We start from the raw sequence: 23398 nt of genomic DNA on the forward strand, positions 1-23398 counted from the left end.
TTATAATTCTTAACTTATAAGCAATAAGGTTAGGGTACTATAGGGTAGTTTACAAGTTACAAAAGTGAAATTTATTTCTGCCGTGAGCTATACCGAAGCAGCATCAAAATCGTTCGAAGAAAGAACTTACATTAAGCATATATTTGCTACGTCTATCTTCCATTAATTCTCCTTTTTGGGTGGGGCTTTCAATTCACAAAAAAAGCATATATTTGAAAATATTATGTAATTTATTGAATTAACCACGAGACTTTACAGACCAATTATATATAAAAATAAATAAGAAACTAACTTAATGTGTGGTGTGATCTCACGTGAGTCCCTCACTTTGCTTAACCACCATAGTGACTAGTGACGTGCCCTTATGATTATGAATTTATGATTTCTTATATTAGTTATTCGTTTGTTACCACATCCTCATAATATGCCTTATCTTCAATCAATATAGTACTTAGGCTATGACCTTTACTTTTTTAAGCGCACAGATATAAATAATTGATTTAAAATTTAGATCTTAATATACTATATTAATCTGAATATATCATTCCTTTTTTCTTTTGCGTAATCCTTAATAAATTATAATTTATATTTAATTTTAAATTCTAAGATATCATATATATAAATAAAAATGATGGAGGTTTCTTATCTGTTTAATTCATTTGTGTATAATAAAATGGAATTGTGAGTATTAATATAAAAAAAAAACTTATGATGTGAGGTGAGTGGAAAAAGTAGGAAGATAAAGGGTGAGGATTTGAGTTGATGGAATGGGGGACCTATCAAAATGTCTTACTCACTTCCCCGCCCACTTAGGAAAGAGAATATAACGAATGGTTGAGATTGTGGGAAGAGATAAGTGGAAGTGCATATGCCGCAGAGGATCCGAATTGCCTATCTTTATCAATTAATAATTATCACCCACAAATGCCTCTTTTAGGGAATTAAATCACTTAATTATCAATCATCTGACGCCATGCTCTCACTCTCATGCTAACCATTCATTTCTTTTATTTGTACAAGAAAAATAAATTAGAGACAGAATCAAATTTTTCAATGATAGAAAAGAGACAGAAGAAGAAAAAAAGGGCCAAGATTCCAAAACAAAAATTATCCTAAAGAGAGAAAATAGTTATGAAGTAACTGATTACTGTCAGCGTTAGACAGGATCCAAATCTATGTATACTACATTACTAGTGAGGTTCATCAATCCCATGTTCTTCTTTTCCTTGGGTGGAGGAGAAATCATTGTATGTACCAAATTATCATACCTTTTAAAATTTTAGCCTAATTTTTTATGATAAGTAATTAATTATTATTATTTTATAAATAAAAAGAGAAAATTGGTCACCATTAATATTTGATCATTTTAAACCGTACAACAATTTCTTGTTCATGGTGGAACAAGAATTTCTCACAATAGATTTATTTATCATTCCTATTAAGAGAGGATACCACTTGTAGCCTTGTAGGTGTACTCACCAAGAAGAAACAGTAAAGAAAGTAAATTTAATGATTAGGTGACGTTTTAGGACATTTTTTGGGCCCCTGTTCTGGATTTTTTTTTCTTTCTAGTTACCAGTTTATGACTTCTTGTCACGTGATAAAAGTTTAACTATTACTCATTATAAGTTATTTTTAATTAAATTATACATATTAATATAAATAATTATGTTAATTAGATTTTTGTTAGATTTATAAAATAAAATTATGATATATATTAATTTTACTTTTTCGTTATTATTAAACTTTTATGAAAAAAAAATATTACTTCATATTAAAACTTACATATCAATATCAATAAAACTGATAAATGATAATTGAAAAAGTTAAGAGGTAAAAAAAAATATTTACTTATGAAAATTTTCTCATTATTCAACAACAAAAAATATTATTCTCACAATCTTTAATAGAGATAAAAACTAAAAATTAAAATTAATACTTTATAGAAAGCATAAAGTGTCTTATAAAAAGAACTATCTTTTTTAAATTGTGTCTTATTAAAAGATCGAAGAAAGTATTATATAATGTTTTTCATGTTTTTTAAATTGTGTCTTATTAAAAGATCGAAGAAAGTATTATACAATGTTTTTCATGTTTATTAGTGTGTGACTAATTAATAGGGTTAGTCCAACTTAATATTAGACTTAAAGCAAATTTTAAAGTGATTTTTTAAATTGATAATAATATCTTTTGATAAAAAATTAAAATATTTTAGAGATGGATCTTAAAAAAAATTATATTTATATATATTTTAAATATGAATCTTTTATAGTGAACTTTTGAAAAATAAAAAATGTAATATTTGAATTATAAGTTTTGAAAAAATTATATAAATATTAATGTAAAATATATATTTTTAAGATAACTTAAAATAAGGGTTTTACTATATATTCTTATACTTGGACAAATCCTACTAATTAATATTCATTGGAGTGTTTATGTAAATGCCTGTAGGTTTTGTTTTTCACCCGAAGTCACTTCTAGGATAACTTTTTTAGTGTATGGAGCATCCACCTATAATACAACAAAAAGTCATGATGAAGTATTTGTATTTCTTAATTTAAGATTAAGATGTTTAATTCCCAATTTAGAAATAAAATTGAAAATACCAAGAATTTAATTATTAAAAAAGAAGAGGTTATTTATTAAAAAAGGAGTTACTAGCTAGCTTTGTCCCGACTTCAATCTTAGAAAGTTATTTTGAATAAGTTGAGTCTCATAAAACATTGAATTGAGAAAGGTTAAGTTAGAGAGACATGGGTACATTCAATTATTCAAATTCGATCTTACCTGTAACCTTGACGCTTGACGCTCAAGGGTGGCGGTGGCGAAATCTAAAGCGTTGGATTTGGCATTTTTGGCAATCCCAGTTTCCCATGGATTCCCGGCTCTTTTCCGATAGTGGCAGATGGAGGACCACCACTTAGAGTGCTAGTCATTTTCTCCATTCGTATAATTGCACATACCACAAAATTCTCAATTATGATACCACTGCACTTCATTTCCTAAATCACTCAGTCAAACCATAATCATTTATTCCGTCTGCAACTTTCTTTTCCTCGCTTGTAGGGATGCAAAATCCACAAGTTTGGTATAACTCTATCCCTCTCCTCACATATCTATACTAATATATTAAGAGATACCATTTTTTAGTAACTATCTTGAATCCACACTATCTATATGGAAAAGATTCTTAGAACCTAACAAATATAAGCACCCAAACAAAAATAAAAATAAATAAATAAAAGAGCATAAGTAATCAAATACCATTAGTAATGTGGTATAATAAGACATAAAATTAAAGAGAAAGAATATTTTCAAAGTTTCAATGTCAATAATCATAACTTTATCCATATTTTCTTATACTGGAAATCTCCTTTTAACTTAAGTTTTTTGTATTTTAAAATATAAGACTTGAACTTCAATCATTCAGTTATATAACACGAGATCCTCATCAATTGTACCGATACAAGTTGGTATAACTCTATCCTTCTCTCCACATATATATAGAAGAGATTCACTTATTTCAAGAGTAAGACTTGATAAATTTGTTTTACTCAATAATTTATATTCTATATTAAATTTTAATGATCTAACTATTATATTAAAAATTCTTAATGCATGAATTATATCTATATTTTTTAAAATTTTAAAATTATATGATATGCCATTATATAAATTTGAGTAAATTTATAAAATATTTTTATGATTATTTATCAATTTAATAGTTTCCAAAATTTTAAAATTTTTCCTGTTTCTCTCTCTCTTCCTCGTTATATATATATAACCCACTCATAAGAAATTAATATATGATCATATAAAAAATACCATTAGTAATGATGTATAATAAGAGATAAAATTAAAGAGAGAGAATATTTATAAGTGTTTCAATGTCAAAAAATATAACCCTATCCATATTTATATATATATATTTTTTATTAAGGAGTAACCTTCGCTGATCACATGACTAATCTTGAAAAAGACATTGAATATGTTAACAACTCTTTTTAACTTAAAAATTTGTATTTCGAAAATACAAGATTCAAACATTAATCAGTCATTTAATTAAATAATGTGAACTTCTTACAAGTTACGTCAATATAAATTGGTATAACTCTATCCATATATACATATATTAAATCCACTCAAATATAAAAAAAATTATATAGATTCATGATTTATGTGGTGGAGACTAATGTTCACATCATAATTATTAACTCTTTTTCATAAAGTGAAAAATGTGATTTTGTAAGATAAAGATTGGTGAGATTAGGTTTCATATCATAATTTCTCTATATATACGAGGTTTTGTATAGCCTCACTTTAGCATCATTCCCCAACACAATTAGAGAGTTTGGTCCAAAATACAACATAGTAAAATGGTGGTGGCAGAGTTCAATAGTGGTGGTTTGAGAGGTATGAGGGGCTTCAGCTACCATGTTCTCACCGGTCGGTGGTTCATGCTATTTGCTTCTCTACTCATCATGTCCGTTGCAGGAGCAACCTACATGTTCGGAATATACTCTAACGAAGTCAAAACCTCGTTGGGGTACGACCAATCCACTCTCAACTTGCTAGGCTTCTTCAAAGACCTTGGTGCCAACGTTGGAGTGATATCCGGGTTGGTGAATGAGATAACCCCACCGTGGGTTGTACTCTCAATTGGGGTCATCATGAACTTCTTTGGCTACTTCATGATATGGCTCGCTGTCTCGGGTCGCATTGCCAAACCCCAAGTTTGGCAAATGTGTCTCTACATTTGCATTGGTGCAAATTCTCAAACTTTTGCCAACACCGGTGCTTTGGTCACGTGTGTCAAGAACTTCCCAGGAAGCCGTGGCAGTATTCTAGGCCTTCTCAAAGGTTATGTTGGTCTAAGTGGTGCCATCATTGCACAACTCTACCATGCATTCTATGGTGATCACAACCCTCAGGCTCTTATCTTGCTCATTGCTTGGCTCCCTGCTGCTGTTTCCTTCCTTTTCCTTCCAACAATAAGGATAATGAACACAATACACCAACCCAAAGACAACAGAGTTTTCTACCACCTTTTATATATTTCACTTGGCCTTGCTGTGTTTCTCATGGTTTTGATTGTTGTGCAAAACAAGGTTAGTTTCTCGAGGATCGAGTACATTGTCGATGGCCTTGTGGTTTTCTCCTTTCTCCTTCTCCCTCTTGCTTTGGTATTTAGAGAGGAGATAAACCAATTGAAATCCAAAACCATGGCTGATTCAGAACCTCAGTTGAAAGTAGTAACTGAAGTGATGCCACATCCAAACGTGCAACAAGAAGTAAAAGCTACCACAAGCTCGCACGAGGAAAGTTGTTGTGCAGGGAACATACTGAAACCTCCAAAGAGGGGAGAAGACTACACCATTTTGCAAGCCTTGTTCAGCATAGACATGCTGATTCTGTTCATTGCAACAACATTTGGTGCCGGTGGAACATTAACAGCCATAGACAACTTGGGACAGATTGGACACTCATTGGGGTACCCTAGTAAGAGCACTACCACCTTTGTGTCCTTAGTGAGCATATGGAACTACTTGGGACGCGTGGCTGCAGGTTATGCCTCTGAAATCTTCTTGACCAAATACAAAGTCCCTCGTCCCTACATGCTCACTCTAGTATTGCTTCTCTCATGTGTTGGCCATGTTCTGATCGCGCTTGGTGTCCCAAACTCTCTCTACTTGGCTTCGGTGATTATTGGGTTTTGTTTTGGGGCTCAATGGCCGCTAATGTTTGCAATCATATCAGAAGTATTTGGGCTTAAATACTACTCCACGTTGTACAACTTTGGAGCTGCAGCAAGCCCTGTTGGGTCTTACATTCTGAACGTGAAAGTGGCTGGTGTTTTGTATGATAAAGAGGCTTTGAAACAATTGAAGGCCAAAGGCCTCAAGCGAGAAGCAGGGAAGGACCTGACTTGCGTGGGAGTGGAATGCTACAGAATGGCTTTTATCATAATCACTGCTTCAACGTTGGTTGGTTGTTTTGCTTCGTTCGTTTTGGCAATGAGGACTAGAAAATTTTACAAAGGGGATATCTATAGAAAGTTCAGAGTGGAACATGAAACAACAGAGAATGAGATGGAAGTTACCAAGACTGGTAATTAATGTTTTGTTTGAAACATAAGGTCACGTAACACTCAAAAAATGAGTGGCACCAGGGGTACTCCTGCCACCACTACTGCCTTAGAGGAACCACACACAACTGAAATCAAGTATAAGTGTGTTTAAGTTTTAGCTAAGGTTAATGTTTCGCTTTTTCTTGGTCAATATTAATAAGTATAATTGTGTAAAATTAGTCAATGCTGAATGATAAGAAGTGTTATCAATTAGAGCACTTATGTCTGTAAATTATTGTACGGTATAGGATAATTATATTTTCATTGTTTTGACTCTTTTGATCAATCTTCACGCGATATAATAATGAGACACTTAGACGAGTTTTTTAATTTACGAAAAAATTTAATAAAACTTGGTGACATGATGATGTTGAGATCCATTCATTAGGAACAGAGTGAAAGTTTTAGATTTTTTGCAATAATTTCTTGTGTAATAGAGACAAAATTAGCTTATAAGTTAATGGAAAATTTAAAAGTTATAAATTAGGAATTGAAAATTCAAAGTTTTAAAAAGTTAATCGGTTAGATCGAAAGAATTTAGTAAAATAAACAAATAAATTAGTTGGTTAATTGTAATTTTTGGAGAAATTATATGAAATCTTTTTACAAATTAACTTATGTACATAAATTAATTTTAATTTATAAAAAAAATTATATTTTTTCTCCAAAAAATATTTTTGGGGAAGTTTATTTCAATTAAAGTCATGAACTATTTCAATTAACTTATGAAAATAAGTTACAAACTAAATTTTTAAAACAAGCTATCTTATCAAACAAACTTATTTTTGGTTAAAAGAACTTATAAACTTATTAAGAAAACTTATATAAATTTCTCAAATGTCCTACGGAACATACTCATAAAAATAAAGGGGCATGGAGGGATTATTCTCAATCATACAAATCTACATAAATAGTAAATTAAATTAAATATATTTTTAGTTCCTAATTTTTTTTGTCAATTTTTGTATTTAGCCTTTAAACAAAATTTATTTCAATTTAGTCACTGAAATTATTTTCCATTAACAAAAAACTTTTACGTCAAGGACAAAATGTTAATTAACTAAAAAGTTCAAGACTAAAAGTAAAAATTGGCAAAATTTAGAGACTAAAATTAGTAAAAAAATTTGTTAAAAAGTAAAAGCAAAAATTCAGAGGCTAAAAATATATATAATTCATAATTAATATTTTTTTAATTAATTTTAATCTTAACCATACTTTAACCATGCTTTAAAATTATGAGTTAGATTAATTCATCTCACATGCTTCTCACCTAATGACAAATAATTTTTTAGTACATATGGTCGTGTAATTTCAGGCGATCTCAATATGATGTATATTTCAAGAAACTTAGAAAAAAAGATTAAAGTCATAAAGTTCTTTTTAAATTCTTATGTTCCTCGTCGTTTAGACTTTCAAGTGGACCACTTGTGGGTCTCTTTCTCTCTTTTTAATGCAATTTCTTTTCTCTTTCAAATATTTATTTTTAATTTAAACATATTTGTATTTTTCTTAAACTTTAAGAATTCCATCATTAATTAATAAGCTGATTATTTCATTAGACATTTATATCAAGGAAATTAACATTTTATATATGTATTATAATTTTGTCACTATAAAATTATATATAGAGAGAAAAAATAAGATAAGTATAAGAAATATTTAATAAATGAATGAATTTGTTTAGTTTACACATGGTGATAGACACAAGCATTAATCTGGTGATGATTGTGGACAAGAATTGAGAAGGTGCATCCAAATTGATTTGGGGGAGACGTTGGGAATTAGGAATGATAGTGAAGCACATGCACATGCACTATCTCTGTGATCTGTATACCTGTCGAAATGACAAAGGCAAAGATCATTACGACAAACATGAATGGCCTCGCTTTTGCAGAGCCAATATGTAACCCACATTCATTCATCACCCACCACAACATCCTATTCCTGTACAATACCCATTTCTACCTAAGGTGGTATTCATCCAGAATGATAATGTGGATATGGGACCAAACCAGATTGTGGCTGTGACTTATTATTATTTTTTTCTTTTCATTCCTAGAGTATTTAGGACCAATGGCACTAATTAATCTTCTCACTACGAGGGAGACATTTCAAAGAGTGGAATAACTGATCCTAAGATTTAACGCAGTTACATACACAAGGCAGATTCAAATTTCTGACCTTGTTTAAGCGTAGATCAATCCCTACAACTGAACCATTCGCATGGAGCTTTGTGGCTGTGACTTATTATTATACTAACATTCGCTACTAACTCACTGTTGTCGCTCATGTCAACCCGTACATGCGGCGGAGAATGTTTTCCTAACTAGATACTAATAAATGTTTTGTCACGTCTTAAACTAAAAATTCATTTATTTTCTAGAAAAGGTTAAATATTATTTTAATAACCAAAATTGGAAATGTAGTAAAAATCAGGTGAATTTTTTGAGATATGCTAAATACTGTCCTAATAGACTTATCTACAATATTTATGCAAGCTCTCACATGAAATAGTATTATCTCAGTTTATGAATGGATGGCCACAAAACTAGTAAAAAAAAATTCTAGAACCCTAAGTGGAGAAAGAGAGGAGATATGTATGAAAGAAGAGAGTTTTAGTCGATAATTCCTAATTAAAAGAGACGATTATTCATAAGAGGTTGTGGACATTATTAAATGTAAGAAGTCCACTTACATTTTATGTGGCAAGCCAAATCAATTGATTTGCACTACAATAGATTCATTAGATACATGTACATGAACACAATTTTTTTCACTCTTACTAATCATTTTGTATGTCTATATCACAATGCAACTTGATATATAAATTATTCTCCAAAGTTAATATTAACCAATGTAAAATTTACCTTATTTTATAATACTTATATATAACATGAATTACTGTATTGACCTCTCAATCGCAAAATAGGCCTTATAACAATTTTAATAAAATGTCATTATTTAATGTCTCAATAAATATGATAAGATTTTTTTTTTTGGACTAATATATTTTTTTATTAGGAAGCCAAATTAGGAATTACCCTCTTTGTATATATATAATATTTTATATATCACATAATACTATATAATATACAATATATAAATTATATTATGTATGCTTTTTAAAAAAAAAAGATATTATATATATTTGATAGAAATAGATAATTTATATCTCTATATATTTATTTAAAAGATAAAAATAAAGTTAAAAATTACTCTTTTAAATAAAAGATGAAACAATAGTCGAGGACAGATTACTTTGTGAAAAGTGGGACAATTGCCTCAACAAATTTTAGATTTGTTCTTAATATAATGTAATATGTAATTATAAATTGTTCTCATAATTTGAAATGTATTATAACATCTTAATTTAAATAATATATAGAAGTATGAAGTGTGTTTAATACACTTTTATATATAAAAAGTAACTTAATCCTATTTAAGGTCCAAAACAAATAACTACTAGGGTAAGCCTAGTGGTTGGGTGGGAGGGGTTGGGATAATTAAAAGTACGAGGACCTAGGTTCAATCTTCACTGCGACCATCTTTGTAAGCTTTCCTATCTTTACAAAAAAAAAGGTCCAAAACAAAGACATGGCCCTAAATCTGAATGTCCATCAGACATTCGAACCCAACAAGAAACAAAATGTGTAAAAGTTTTTTTTTTTTTTTTAGTACAACTCCTTTTATTTCTTAAAAAAAATAATTTTTTTTTGATTTTTTATTCTTTAATTTTTTTTTAATTTTACATCTTTAACTATCAATTTAACACTTTTTTTTCCACACACACTTCTTTTCATTTTCTTATTCATTTTCACATATGTCAATTTATCTTTTCTTCACTTCTTATTTATTTTAGTAAGTAGTTTTAATTTTTTTAATTTTAATTAATTTTTTTTCTTTTCACCTATTTTAGTTTTCACATGCACATACTAAAGAACTAGTGTATGATGACGTTGTAGGCACGACTTCTTCAACAATTTCAAAAGTTCCGTGTGAGACGCATGTTTTTTCTTCAAACACTTCTTCTCCTCTATACTTATAAAAATCTTAACATTAAATTTAGTGTTCTGAATTTTTTTTTTCATAATGATATTTTTTTACATACTTCAAAAAATTAATTTTTGAAATACTAAATTTATTGTTTCAATTTTTTTTATAGAATTATGTAAAATAACACGATTTTTAAAATTACTTTTTGGAATACTAATTTTATTATTTTGAAATAGTAATTTTACTAATTTAGAAAGTATTTTCCAGAAATATGTTATTTTACATGAATTCAAAAAATTCATTCCAAAACAATAAATTTAATTTTTCAAAAAGTACTTTTTGGAAGTATTTTAAAAATATAATTTTAAAAAATACTTTCTAGAACACTAATTTCATTATTTAAAAAACAATTCTTCGGAACACCAAAATTATTTGTAATATTAAATTTGTTGTGTGAAAACTAAAAGAGAAAGAAATGGTAATAATATGAAAACTAAAAAAGGTGAGAGAAAATAATAATATAAAAATCATTAGAATTCAAATTATCTATTTAAATAGGTAGGGAGTGAGGAAAAAATAGAAAAAACATTTGTGAGAATTGATAAAAGATGGGAAAGAGATGTGTGAAAAAGAAAGAGAAAATATTAAATTGAATATTAAAGATGTAAAATTTAAAAATAAAAAAATAAAAAATCAAGAATATTTAAATTTGTTTTGAAAAAGGAAGTTTACTTATATATAAAAAATGCATATATGATGAGACTTGAAGTAAAAACAGACCCGATTTTTTTGTTGACACTTGACAGCCCAAGAACAATGAAATGCAAAAAACAAAAAATCCAATACGACTAAACACAAAACGTGGGGGCATGAGTTGTATTAAAAAGACCAAGCATTTAATTTGCTGATGGATTGCATCATGATTCTTGAAAGAGCGTACAGGACTTATAAATAAAAATATTAATATATAATAAAAAAGTATAAATATAATTTTTTTTGAAAGTTAATAAAAGATAATATAGATTATTTGTAAATCATCATTTAAATATAATTTTATCATTCATGTGAAAAATATATTCCATAAATAATAAAAAATAAATATTATTTAAAAAATTTGATTTTCATCATGTTTATATAACAATTTTGATTTAAACTTTAATTGTATTTAATAATTTTTATACAAATAAATTTTATAAGATAAGTTTTAAATTTTAAATTAACTAAAAAATTCAAAAGAACTAAATTAATCCAAACTTAAGAGATAAATGAATGAAATGAACATTTTAAAGACTAGATGATAAAATGAATATAAAAAAAAAAAAAAAAAAAAAAAAAACTTAAAATATAATTTATTTATTTTTAATATAATGCAGGCAACACCAACACGTGGTGTTTTTTTTCTTCAGCTAATTGATATTATAGTAATTCTACTATCAACTGTTCTTAACCCATTATTATTATTATTAATTCTTCCCGTCTCATTAATAGCCGAAATTTTAAGGAGTTTATTTTCTATGGTTAGGTTAATGTAAATATTTTGGACTAAGACATTATTTAAAGGAACGTGTTTAATGAAAAAAAATAAAATAAATGTAGTGTAGGTTGTAGGAAGCATAGAGTAAAAAAAAAAGATTGCAATTTGCAAGGGTTGAATTATTTAAAAATGCAATTAATAAGATGATTAAAAACGGAGAAATGGGTCTGAATATGGAAAGAGTGGTTGTTTATAAAATTGATTAAGGTTCGTAATCTATAATCCCTCACTTTTTCCAAACCTGAATTAATTATCATTGTCATTGATTGTCCCTCACTCACTCACTCTCACGCTCTCTCCCTCCGACCAATCAGCCACCGCCATTCAGATCGCTCGTTGGGATGCGAAAGTCCAACCCTCGCCATCCGCGGATTAGGAAGACCAACACCGCGCTTCCCTAGGGTTAGGGTTTCCGAATATCGCAAACTAGAAAAATAAAATGTTCAAGCGAATCATGAAGGGAGGCCAGAAGAAGCCCTCCAAGCCGGAGGACGCCTCCGCCTTCGGCCCCACGCCGCCCGCCGCCCCCGCCCCGCCCGTCACAGTGCCGCCGCCCTCGGGGACCATAGAGCCGCTGCCGCCGCTCCGCGACGCGGCGGTGTCGGAGCGGCAGAGCCTCTTCATCCGGAAGCTCCAGATATGCTGCCACGTGTTGGACTTCTCGGACACGCTGAAATCCGTGCGCGAGAAGGAAATCAAGCGGCAGACGCTGATGGAGCTGGTGGATTTCATCCAATCGGGCTCCGGCAAGATCACGGAGACTTGCCAGGAGGAGATGATCAAGATGGTGTCGGCGAACATTTTCCGGTGCCTCCCGCCGGCGTCGCACGAGAACACCGGCCAGGAAGCCACCGATCCGGAGGAGGAGGAGCCGTGCCTCGAGCCGGCTTGGCCGCACTTGCAGCTTGTCTACGAGCTTCTCCTCAGATACGTCGTTTCCTCCGACACTGACACAAAGGTTGCGAAACGGTATATCGATCATTCCTTTGTACTCAAATTACTTGATTTGTTCGACTCTGAGGACCCTCGTGAACGTGAATATCTGAAAACCATATTGCACCGTGTGTACGGGAAATTCATGGTTCATCGCCCCTTCATTAGGAAGGCCATTAACAACATATTTTTTCGGTTTATATATGAGACTGAGAGGCATAGTGGTATTGGGGAGCTTCTGGAGATTCTGGGGAGCATTATTAATGGGTTTGCTCTGCCGATGAAGGAGGAGCATAAGTTGTTTCTTGCCAGGGCGCTTCTGCCTCTGCATAAGCCCAAGCCCGTGGCTGTGTACCACCAGCAGTTGTCGTATTGCATTGCGCAGTTTGTGGAGAAGGATTTCAAGCTGGCGGATACGGTGATTAGGGGGTTGATAAAGTATTGGCCTTTGACTAATTGCCAGAAGGAGGTTCTCTTCCTTGGGGAACTCGAGGAGGTGCTGGAGGCCACGCAGGCGGCGGAATTCCAACGCTGCATGGTCCCTCTTTTTAGACAGGTTGCCCGCTGCCTCAATAGTTCTCACTTTCAGGTTAGTGCAAAATTGTTTTTAATCAATTTTTGTAGAATTAATGCAAGCTACTTTTTTAACATTTTCTTTTCTTTGAGTAATTGGGTTGTGAGTTTGCAATGCTTCTTGTTGAACTGTTTCTTTATAAAGATACATCTAATCTGGCCTGTATAATAAGGATAGTAATAGTATAATGTTCAGCTACCTATGTACTAGTTAGTATACTAATCTGACACATCCTTTAGGTCCTAAACTATACTGTGATTACTGAATCCATTTTTCCCCCTAGTTACTTTTGGGGATGGTTCAGTTTTAGTTTTGCAATTTGCATTTTTTAATGTAATGGTTGATGAAAAAAGAAAAAATGAACAAAAGCATTTTGTATCTACGTAGTCTATATGACTTACTTGGCTTCTACCCTAACATGTAGAAATGCTAAAATAGGTATTCAAATTGTTTGAAATCTCACATCAATTATAGATATGACCAAAGTAGAGCTTATAAAAGGCTTGGACAATCCTCATGTCATGAATTTGCTTTTGGGGTTGAGTTAGACCCAAGTATCCAACTCAAATTCAAGATGGTCTTGGATGTTAGAAATTCTAAACGGGTAAAACTGTCCAAAAATCTGCCTAGCCCCATAGCTTTCCTTTTGCTACATGAAAAATCAGTCCTAACTGGCCTTGTGGCTTTCCTGGTTCAATAAAAAGTATCAATCCTATAATGTCCATGTCACAGATGTCCAATCTTGAATATGAGGGAGGCATATTGAGATCCCTCCTTAAATATAGATATGGCCAAAGTAGGGCTTATAAAGGTTTCGACAATCTTCATCTAATGAACTAGCTTTTGAGGTAGAAGTAGGCTCAACCCAAATTCAAGAACATGCATATCTTTTCTTGCATACTGAGGTTCTAAATTCATTTTTGTTTTGCTTGAAATCTTAGTGTTGAACTGGCAAAGGAAGTTCAACTGATAACCACTATTTAACTATTGGCTTAAATATGTTTTAGTCCCTCAAATTTAGGATGAATTTGCTTTTGGTCCCTCAAATTTATAATTGATTTTTTTAATCTTTATAATTTAAAAGTCTTATTTTAGTCCCTTAGATTGCCGGTAACATAATTGACAGTGACAAATTGAGACAATTTGGGAGAGTTAGCGGTGCTTAAAAACCACAGTTTAGGAAAAAAATTTGTGGTTAATGGCTTATACTGTGATTGCGGTAAATTTTGTTTAAGAACTGTGATAGTGAAGTTTGTGATTTGACTTGTACATTATTTAAGAAATCTTGAGTTATAGATTTTTGTTGTTGTTGCTATTATTTTTATTTTGGTGAGGTTCATATTATGATGTTTTAAGAATTGCATTTGCTCTTCTAATTTATTGGGTCCTGTGCAATGTTCTTTGTGATGTACAAAATTGAATACATTTCCCTAAAATTGTGGGCCAACTCGTATCCAAACTGGTGTTAACTTTGATCAAATGAGAGTTGCATGCAGGTCATATGGTGAATGGGATGGGGGGAAAAAGGCTCTTGGGAAAAATGTATTTTTGGTCCCTCAAAACTCGGTTTAAGTCTAAAAATATTTAATACATTTTTAGTCACTGCATTTTAACATATAAACCCATGTTTTTAAGTCTATGATGAGAGACTAAATCCACGTCACTTTTGGTAAATGTAGGGACTGAAAACATTAAAATTTTATTGAGACTGTAATTCTGAGGGACCAAAATCATTTTACCCAAAATTCTTTATTAAAATTGTTTTTTGGGAAAAGCTTTCGTAGTGTGTCATCATTTATAACCACTATTTCTTCCTCAAGCGAAGGGAAATGGGGAATATTTCAATAGATAATAATCTGTATGTGTAAGCTGCCTGGCATCACCTAACATCTTCATCAAGTCCCCACAAGCACACACATAAAATTCCTATATTTACTTTTCAATTTTAGAAAGCTTGATATATAACGAGGCTAATATATGTGAATATTTGTCATGCTACTAAAGGTCTGCACTAGAGAAGGAAATGTAGCACCTGATTTACTTAACTTTTAAGCAAAAGAATTATAGCAGATATTTAATGATGGATTTTGCTGAAACTTTAAACCCATCTGCTAATTGTTCAATATGTGAATGCCTTCACTTCCAAGTTTGGGAAGCAAATAGAATTCTAGCACTTGAATCAGAATGCTTGATGGAAAAATTTGGACGCGTAAAGGATGTTTGGGTTTGGGAGAGATTAAAATCTTCAAATTCGGCTGTTTTTTGGGATAAAAGCTGGTTGCAAAAAAAAAAAAAAAACTGTGATTGGGACAACTAAAATTTGTAAACAACTTTTTTTGTTGAAAAATAAGTTGTTTTCATGAACCTGAAAATTTGAAACTTATATAATTATTTTTCATCAGCTTTTTTCATTTTAAGCTGATTAACTACATAAAAACTGATTTTTTTGTTGAATTCAAATGAAATTATACATCTTAAAATCACTTTTTGGTTAACTTACCCAGACCAAATTTTATTTTGATTATAATCGATTATAGCAATAATTGATTATTGAAATAATTTAATTTTCACAGTTTTTCCAAACATACCCAAAAAAGAAAATGTGACGTGAACTGACTTATCAGATAATTTATTTTAAGCCCATGAATCATATAATTTGTATGTAACTGCCAAACTATCAAATTCAATATATGATTTGAATTGTTAGTAGCCCATTGTAATTTATGTTGTTAAACCAAGGTAAAATACATAATTTCTTAACTCAGGAGGTCGTGATAATCAAGCCAATAAATGTGGGTGTAAAAAGCACAAATTACCCTTTAAACTCATTTTTCTCTTCATTTACCTTGTTTTCGAAAAGGTACCGCTGTTTGTAAATTTGTTAACTTTTCCAACCATGTGTTTTCATCCTACTAACATTATATTGAATTTTTAAACTATTGTCTCTTGGTTTCTTATAAATACTTGGTTGGCAATATTGTTTTTGGTGTAAATGCAAATAACATTTGCTTTAACTTTGACCCTCTGCAGCCCACTTAAAACTCTTGGCATTTGGCAAATATCCTCAAATTTTGTTAATTACCAAAATTGTCAGAGTGTCAAAGCATAACATGAAATGCGATTATTCAGACCTCAAAACTCATAAAATTGAGAGAAATTTACCCAAGGGTACACTTATTTAGTCAAAGCTCCAGTAAACTCTTGCTCAATTGACTTTCTTTCCTTCCTTTTAGTGAATTATAACCCCTTATATGCTGGAGATGAGTTGAGGCTGGTTCTTTGCATTTTAGCCACAATGTTAGTGTATTATCATGCTTTGAGTAAAAACTTTAATAGGTGTCTGTTCAAAATTCTTACATTATATATTGAGTTAACCTCTTGGCTTAAAATTTTGTGCACTTCTCTTTCTCATTGAGATCATTAAGCAGCAGTATCAGCATTTGTTTTTATGTGCATATCATACTTTTAGTGCATTGCATCCTGTGACCTGTCTGCAGTTGAAAAGTTATTGATGTAGAATTTTGTCTTGGAAAACTTTCTAGGTTCTAAAAGTTTACTATAATTTTTATTAATGTGAATGGTATTAAGGTGTGTTCAATACTTCAATTTAAGTTTGCACCATGTGAGGAACATTGGTTCTTTAGACATTAACTTGTTCTTATTTGGTAAAATTAGAAATATATTAAAGAAATAAACGAAAGAAAAACCTAAGGGGTTGTTTACTTTGAGAGAATTTTTTATTTTATTTTATTTCTTATTTAAAAAATATCAGTTTGCTTTCATTTTATTTTCATTTTTAAAGGTTGTGTAGAAAACAGTGAAAACAATTTTTTTTATTGTTTTTACCATTTCCTATACAAACCTTTGAAAATAAAGAAACAAGTGCAAACAAGGTGTCATTTTTTGTAATTAAAAGTAAAAACAAAAAAAAAACAGAACAGATTTTTAAAAAACCAAACAAGCCTTTTTGTGTGTTATTTTCAATTTTCACCATTTCCTTAATTTGTTGAAAACAATGTAACATTTTTGTAATTATAATTAAATTATATCATGTGATAATAAAACAAGAAAACTAATCAAATAAGCTCTGAACACGTAAATCCTAAGAAAAAGAGAAGAAAGAGCATATACCAATTAAAGCTCACAAGTCTCTTTTACGTGTCTTAACTCAAACCATTAGTGTATTTTGATTTCTCGAGTCCAAATCTTGCGCAGACTTGAAATATTTTTGTTTCACATGTCCAGTGGAAAAATTATTTTCAATTAAGTGAATTGATACACTTTTTTAGACTTCTAAATGCCTGCAGAATGCTCAGGGAGAGAGAATTTGATTGAATAGCATTTCTATGGATATGCCTTTCATGTCATATTGGTACTGCAGCTTGGCAATAATCAAAGTTACACAGAAAGCTAGCAGAAAATCATGGGGTGTTTATTATTATTTACTTTGTAAAAATCAAGACATGGAGGGAGTGACATGGTTCTCCTATTTTAATATTTCAAGCACTTGATGTTTGAGGTCAAGATTCCAATTTCCAAATGTTGTCTTGGTCATTGATGATAATTTGAGCTTAAAGCTCATCAGAAGAGAGAAACTTGAAGGTTTTAGGGTCTTGATCACAAAAATTTAATGCTTGAGGAAATTAAAATAGTGTACATTTGCTAGGATGTAGGTTTCTCACCTTAAAAGGATACTTAAGGTGATATTTGTATAATTCTTTCATTAAAATAGTCTACAGGTTCATTTTTTATTTATTTAATTTTTTGAACTGATTGATTATCTTTACAAATCTTATCTTTCAAGCCATAAACAAAATACGGGAGTGAGAATCCTGATCGCTTGGAATTGTCTTTTCTGTTGATGTAATTAGTTTTAGATCATCTTTTAAAAGTGTATGCTTAGGCACACCTTGCAATGCAGGTTGCAGAACGAGCTTTATTTTTATGGAATAATGAGCACATTGTCAGCTTAATTGCACAAAACAGGACTGTAGTATTACCCATAATATTTGAAGCATTGGAGAAAAATATCCAGTCTCATTGGAATCGGGCTGTTCACGGACTGACTGTGAACGTTCGGAAAATGTTCCAAGAAATGGATGCAGAATTGTTTGAAGAGTGTCAGAGACAATATGCAGAGAGGGAGGCTAAAGCAAAAGAATTAGAAGAGCAGCGGGAATTGAATTGGAAGAGGTTGGCAGATGCGGCTGCGCAGAATGGGGCAGATATGGTCACAGCTTAGTCAAATTACTATTGGGAGTGTGGATTGGATAGGTGGATTATATGTGCTCCACGCCATTTTGGTGCCATTATTTATTGGTTTCTTTCTTTCCCACTTAATTTCTTTTTCCTCTCTATTTTCTCAGTTGGATAATCAGCAAGTTGAAGAAAGCAGTGATTAATGTAACTTAAAAGTGCAGTTGGATAATCAGTTGGACATTGTTAGCAATGTCTGCAGATTAAGAATGTTTAATGAAATACTTTCTTGTATTTTTTTTACAGAGAGAAATACGGATTCTTTTTTCCCTTCTGGAAACAAACTCTAGTGCCCTTTTTGTTGATGGTACAAGAGAAGTAGTGCCTCTATTTTGTGCTTGATTTGCACCTGGTTGGGAGCATTTTATAGTAAAACTAGGGCAGGTTTGGTTTGGTACTAAGTTTTGGGACGTCACGTCGCCCTTGTATGAGGTTGTATTGAATATCCTTGTTTCTTAGACAGTTATGTACGTATGATGTAAAAGGGCTGGTGACTTACATATAATCTGGTTATTAGAGGCACAATTTCTAGCATTTCACAAATGGTGCAAAGAAACATTGTAACGGTGCACAATCTGGAAAATCTGATAAATTGAGTACTATTTTAGTATAGGAAACAGTAAAACTTGTTTCATTATTCGATTTGGTATTTTCCTGTTGGTCGCCCTGTTTATTTCTCATTATAGTTGATTTTTCTGTTTCAGTTTGGTATTTTCTCCCTTTTTAGCTCATGCTTTGTGCTACAAAGAACATGATTTTTATATATGATTGTCAGGTCAGTATATTGCAATGGTGTTCTCAGAGAACCTACTCCAATGATGCGCACATTGACACAGGGAAGAACTGACTCTTGCTCCTAACAACCATACAAATAACTCCTATATTAGATAATTTTTACTTGACTTTTTATTAAAGGTGAGTAATCGGGTTGAATATATAATTTAATTAAACTTTTAAAAATAATAATAATAAAATAATTGAAAAATGTTAATCGAAGAAACTTCAACTTACAAGAATATTTAAAATTATTAGTTTTACAGTTTAGAATATTTAAAAAAAAAGTTTAAAATATCAAATAGTTTTAATATTATTTTGAAAAGTATTAATTTATTTAAACCGCAATTTTTAAGAATAAAAAGTTCCGATAAAACATTTATTAAATTTTACTGCAAATCTCAATAAATTCTAGTGGCAATGGATGTGGATGATTTGACTTATACATACGGGAATGCTATATATACTAACATTTATAGTGTTCTGTATTTTCTATATCTAGACAATGATTAAGTATTGGATTTATGTGTTAAGAGGCGTGAATCTAGAATTATCTCGAGAATTCTCACCTTAGAATAATAAATAAATATGTAGCAATTTAATTCTTAGTATTGTGTATTTTTTTTAAACATTATATTAGAATAAGATACGATTCATGCAAAATAAAAATCAACCAACAATTTTTAATTTGATAACTGAATTATAATAGTTGGGTTATTTTTTGCAAAAAAAAATTTAGGATTGTTTTTTCTTATTCATTTTTAGTATTGTTTTAAATATACAATTTAATTTTTAAATTTATTTTTTAAATTTAATTGTATAGATGACTAATTCATATTAACTCATTTATTATTAGGTTTAAAGTGAAAATAAAACCGATTAAATTGACATAAAGTTATTTTATTTTTGTGAATTATTGATTTTACGAAACACGAGTTAGTTCGCATGATATAACATTAAACTTACTCACGAAATGTTAAGAAAATGACAATCTCAGGAAAAAAAAAAAAAAAAAAAAAGATTGGTGATAGAATTATATAAATAAAAAATGGATTTTTTTGTTCATCGAACCGTAACTAACAATTCGTGGTTGATGACCTGATATGGCGTTTATTAGGTTATGCCAAAAAAAAAAGAATTAAAAAGAGATTTTAAGAAAATCCAATATTTGTGTCTCTGAGAGCGTCATTTATCGCATGTTTGAAGAGGAGGAAGAGAAGAGTTAAGGTTGAAGTAGATTACTAATACTAATGTCGAAAAAAGGAGGTTCGTTTCAGAAGGATGTTCCATGGAGAGCATCATCTTCTTCCTTGAAACCTTTCCCCAAAATTCACCACTCTCCACTTCTTCGCGTTTCCCACTCACCCCTATCCGATTACGCCGTTTCCGTTATGAGGGTCTCTCTCTCTCTCTCTACCTTTCATCTTTGCATTCTCTTGTGTTTCATTAACTTTATATTCATATTTTGGGATTTCATTTCTCAGCATCCGGACCCTATTGGAAATGGATTGGGCGATGAGGCCATAGTGGAAGCGGCTGGTCCTGACTGCATCGTACCTGGCCAGAAGGTGCCCCTCAAATTACTTGGCCTTCAGGTTCTCCTCCTCCTCTTCTTCTCGCTCTTCCATTTTTCTATTACAACTCAAATTATGTTAGTTAAGTGCTTTTTGGGTTCTTATCACTTTCTGTTATTTTAACCTTATTGCTGATTGTTTAGGGGGATTTAGCATCACTCCTTTTACAAAGGACATAAAAAAATTGAAATAACAAATTTTCACACTAGGTTTTAATTTGTAAAGGGTCCCCCGTGTAATTGAATTTTGTATCTGGAAATATCTTGATTGCAAATTGGAAGTTCGAGCTTTGCATTTGAAACTAACTAGTCTCTGCAAACCTATGAGAAGGGCTCTCAGTCACTAAGGGATACATGCTCGTCGCCTAGCAAAATCTTTGACTGGTTTTTACTGCTGATATATTAACATTGGGGTCCAAGTCGAGCAAGTATTTGGCCCCAAAATCTCGACTATTGAAATTATTCTTCAATCTAAATAGCCGCTCAGTTGATGCTCTTCTTTGAGTTTTTGAACTCATAACTCTTTGATTTGGTTTGGTTGTTTTCTATTTCATAAGCGAGTTTGACTTTTGTTTAGGGTGCTGAACTTGTGAGCTACACCACAGTATTTATAACATTGATGCATATGCTCGGATATTCGGAATATGCTGTACAAATTTTGTTTTCCCATTTGTCCTTTCAATCGCTTTATGGTGCTTGCTCCACATGTGGCATATTCTTCTATGTTATCAATCTTAGCTTTTCTTTTCATATTTTCAAATTTGTTACGACATTGATAATTAATTACCTTTATGATTGAAAAAATACCATCACACAAAAACTCATCTCTATAAACACCATAATTCCTGCTACATTTTATTTTGACTTGTCTTATCAAAGGATGCCATTAATTAGTATCACAAAGGAAAGTATACTCCTGTTTCAAATCTGTCTCGGAAGTGAAACCAGAGTGCTTCTCTTCCATTTCTTTCAAAACCAATTTTCATAAACATCAGTGAAAAACAAAATGTGTTATGGAGTATTAATCTAGTCAGTATTATTAATCTGTCTGTTTGTGCAGATGCCAAAATTTATTTCCTGCAGTTTTTTTATTCAGAATATAATCGTACTTGTCTTTGTTAGCTTGGATTGAATTTAACCATTTCATTTTAGTTGGCCTTGGCATGTGCCCTCACATTCATGCCATTAAGCCTTGTGGGTATTTACCAAACTTTTGCTCTCTTAGATAATTGTTACTGATAATTTTGTTATTAATAATATTTTTTGTTATTTATTTTCTCCTATTATTTTAATGTTATCTTAAAATTTTTATCATTTAAATATTAATAATTTCGAAATTTTGATATTGAAGAGGTATTGAGTTGTAATGTATATAAAATAGAAAGGATTTTGTATTTATTGGGTAACCATATTATTGGTGCGAAATATTCATTGATTTTGCTAATGATCAATATTTGTTGGAAAACCTGATTGCCTGTCTTTAGTAGTGTCTCCAAAGAGGATTTTGTTTAGTGTTTAACAGTTTAAGAAATAGAAGGGATTTTGTGTAATTTTTTGCTTTCTTGTCTGGACAGGTGTGGCCAATCCATGTTGACCTGAAGTTTTTGGAACCCGTTGGGCGAGAACTTAAGTTGCTTGGAAAGGTAAATGCCTTTTTATTTATTTATTATTATTCTAAGTTTTTCATGCATGCAAGGAAAAAACTGGCACTTCCTGAAATGTAGATTATTTCATATAGATTTACTTGCATATTTGTCAACCGATTACTGCATCCAAATAGCAAATTCAAATTCAATACTTTTATGCTTCAATTTGCTGAAAGAATCAGGAACAAAACAATGTTGCTAATACTAGCCAAATGTATGTGCCCTTATACTTCTTAAAATTTAAACTATAATTGATTTGTATTGCACCATGTGATAACAACTAGAGGGAGATGGGATGGAATAGATGGAGTGACATTGCTTTCTTATGCAGTATACCTTCAATGCAGAATTTGCATATATGCGGACTACGTGGGTACTATTTCCTGGAAATTTGGCTACAGTGTCTTTTTTTTTTCTCCAGAAATTCATAGATTCTGTTTAGGTGCATTCTTTCCACTTCCCGTGAGCTAGTTAAACTGAAATTACGTAAAATAACTCTAATATTAAACATTGAAGTTGTTTATGTTTGGATTTATTTGTCTTGCCCGTGTTTGTATCACAGATTTATAATTCTCCTGTTTATTCTTTGATATTAAAGTTGATATGTTGAGGTGAGACTCAATTGTAAATATGCGATGAGCTGTTATGATTGATGTAGTTGTTTTTGTGGATGCAGTTCATGGATGACGCCGTCGAACTAATGAACAAATCATTCATAGAGCGTTGATAATATGGACTGTGTAGAGACGAAGTAGCCACTATTTGAAATTTTTTAAGGGATGAAAGCATAGACATGCAGAGTGACTGTAACATTTGGCTCATTTTGTACGTAAGAGAGAATTGTAATGTGAGATAGTTTTGTTCGGTACTCATTCCTCCCCCATCCCCCTTTAATTCCAATTGGAAACTATTTCTGGGAATCAAATTTCTTCTTTTTAGCCCCATGCATTGCTTTACTTAGAAAAACATAACATAGTCTACTTGC

The 23398-nt window shown here is 31.2% G+C and overlaps 3 protein-coding genes across 7 annotated transcripts; all 3 read left to right on the forward strand.

Annotated features, from left to right (window-relative positions):
- Positions 1–4308: 4308 nt before the first annotated feature.
- Positions 4309–6403, forward strand: LOC109796908 (protein NUCLEAR FUSION DEFECTIVE 4). Its single transcript, XM_020356758.3, has one exon. The coding sequence runs from the start codon at positions 4380–4382 to the stop codon at positions 6117–6119; it is 1740 nt and encodes a 579-aa protein (XP_020212347.1). The 5' UTR covers positions 4309–4379; the 3' UTR covers positions 6120–6403.
- A 5429-nt stretch (positions 6404–11832) lies between these two features.
- On the forward strand, positions 11833–19405 carry LOC109796087 (serine/threonine protein phosphatase 2A 57 kDa regulatory subunit B' beta isoform). Of its 5 annotated transcripts, none has more exons than XR_003804015.2 (3): positions 11839–13179; positions 18068–18483; positions 19196–19405. XR_003804015.2 is itself a non-coding variant. In XM_029271025.2 (2 exons), exons 1-2 carry the CDS (start codon positions 12097–12099, stop codon positions 19265–19267), a joined length of 1155 nt encoding a protein of 384 aa, XP_029126858.1. In that variant the 5' UTR covers positions 11833–12096; the 3' UTR covers positions 19268–19405. The 5 variants fall into 5 exon arrangements, 3 of the variants coding, with proteins under 3 accessions (XP_029126858.1, XP_029126857.1, XP_020211304.1); XR_003804014.2 differs by lacking the exon at positions 19196–19405 and adding an exon at positions 18667–19057; XM_029271025.2 differs by lacking the exon at positions 18068–18483 and having other exon boundaries at positions 11833–13179.
- An 857-nt stretch (positions 19406–20262) lies between these two features.
- LOC109796869 (uncharacterized) lies at positions 20263–23357 on the forward strand. Its single transcript, XM_020356701.3, has 4 exons — positions 20263–20591; positions 20679–20789; positions 22342–22410; positions 23090–23357. Exons 1-4 carry the CDS (start codon positions 20445–20447, stop codon positions 23138–23140), a joined length of 378 nt encoding a protein of 125 aa, XP_020212290.1. The 5' UTR covers positions 20263–20444; the 3' UTR covers positions 23141–23357.
- The last annotated feature ends 41 nt before the right edge of the window (positions 23358–23398 follow it).

Source organism: Cajanus cajan, chromosome 6 (genome assembly GCF_000230855.2).
Source record: "Cajanus cajan strain Asha chromosome 6, NIPB_CcT2T_4, whole genome shotgun sequence".
NCBI classification, from domain to species: Eukaryota; Viridiplantae; Streptophyta; class Magnoliopsida; order Fabales; family Fabaceae; genus Cajanus; species Cajanus cajan.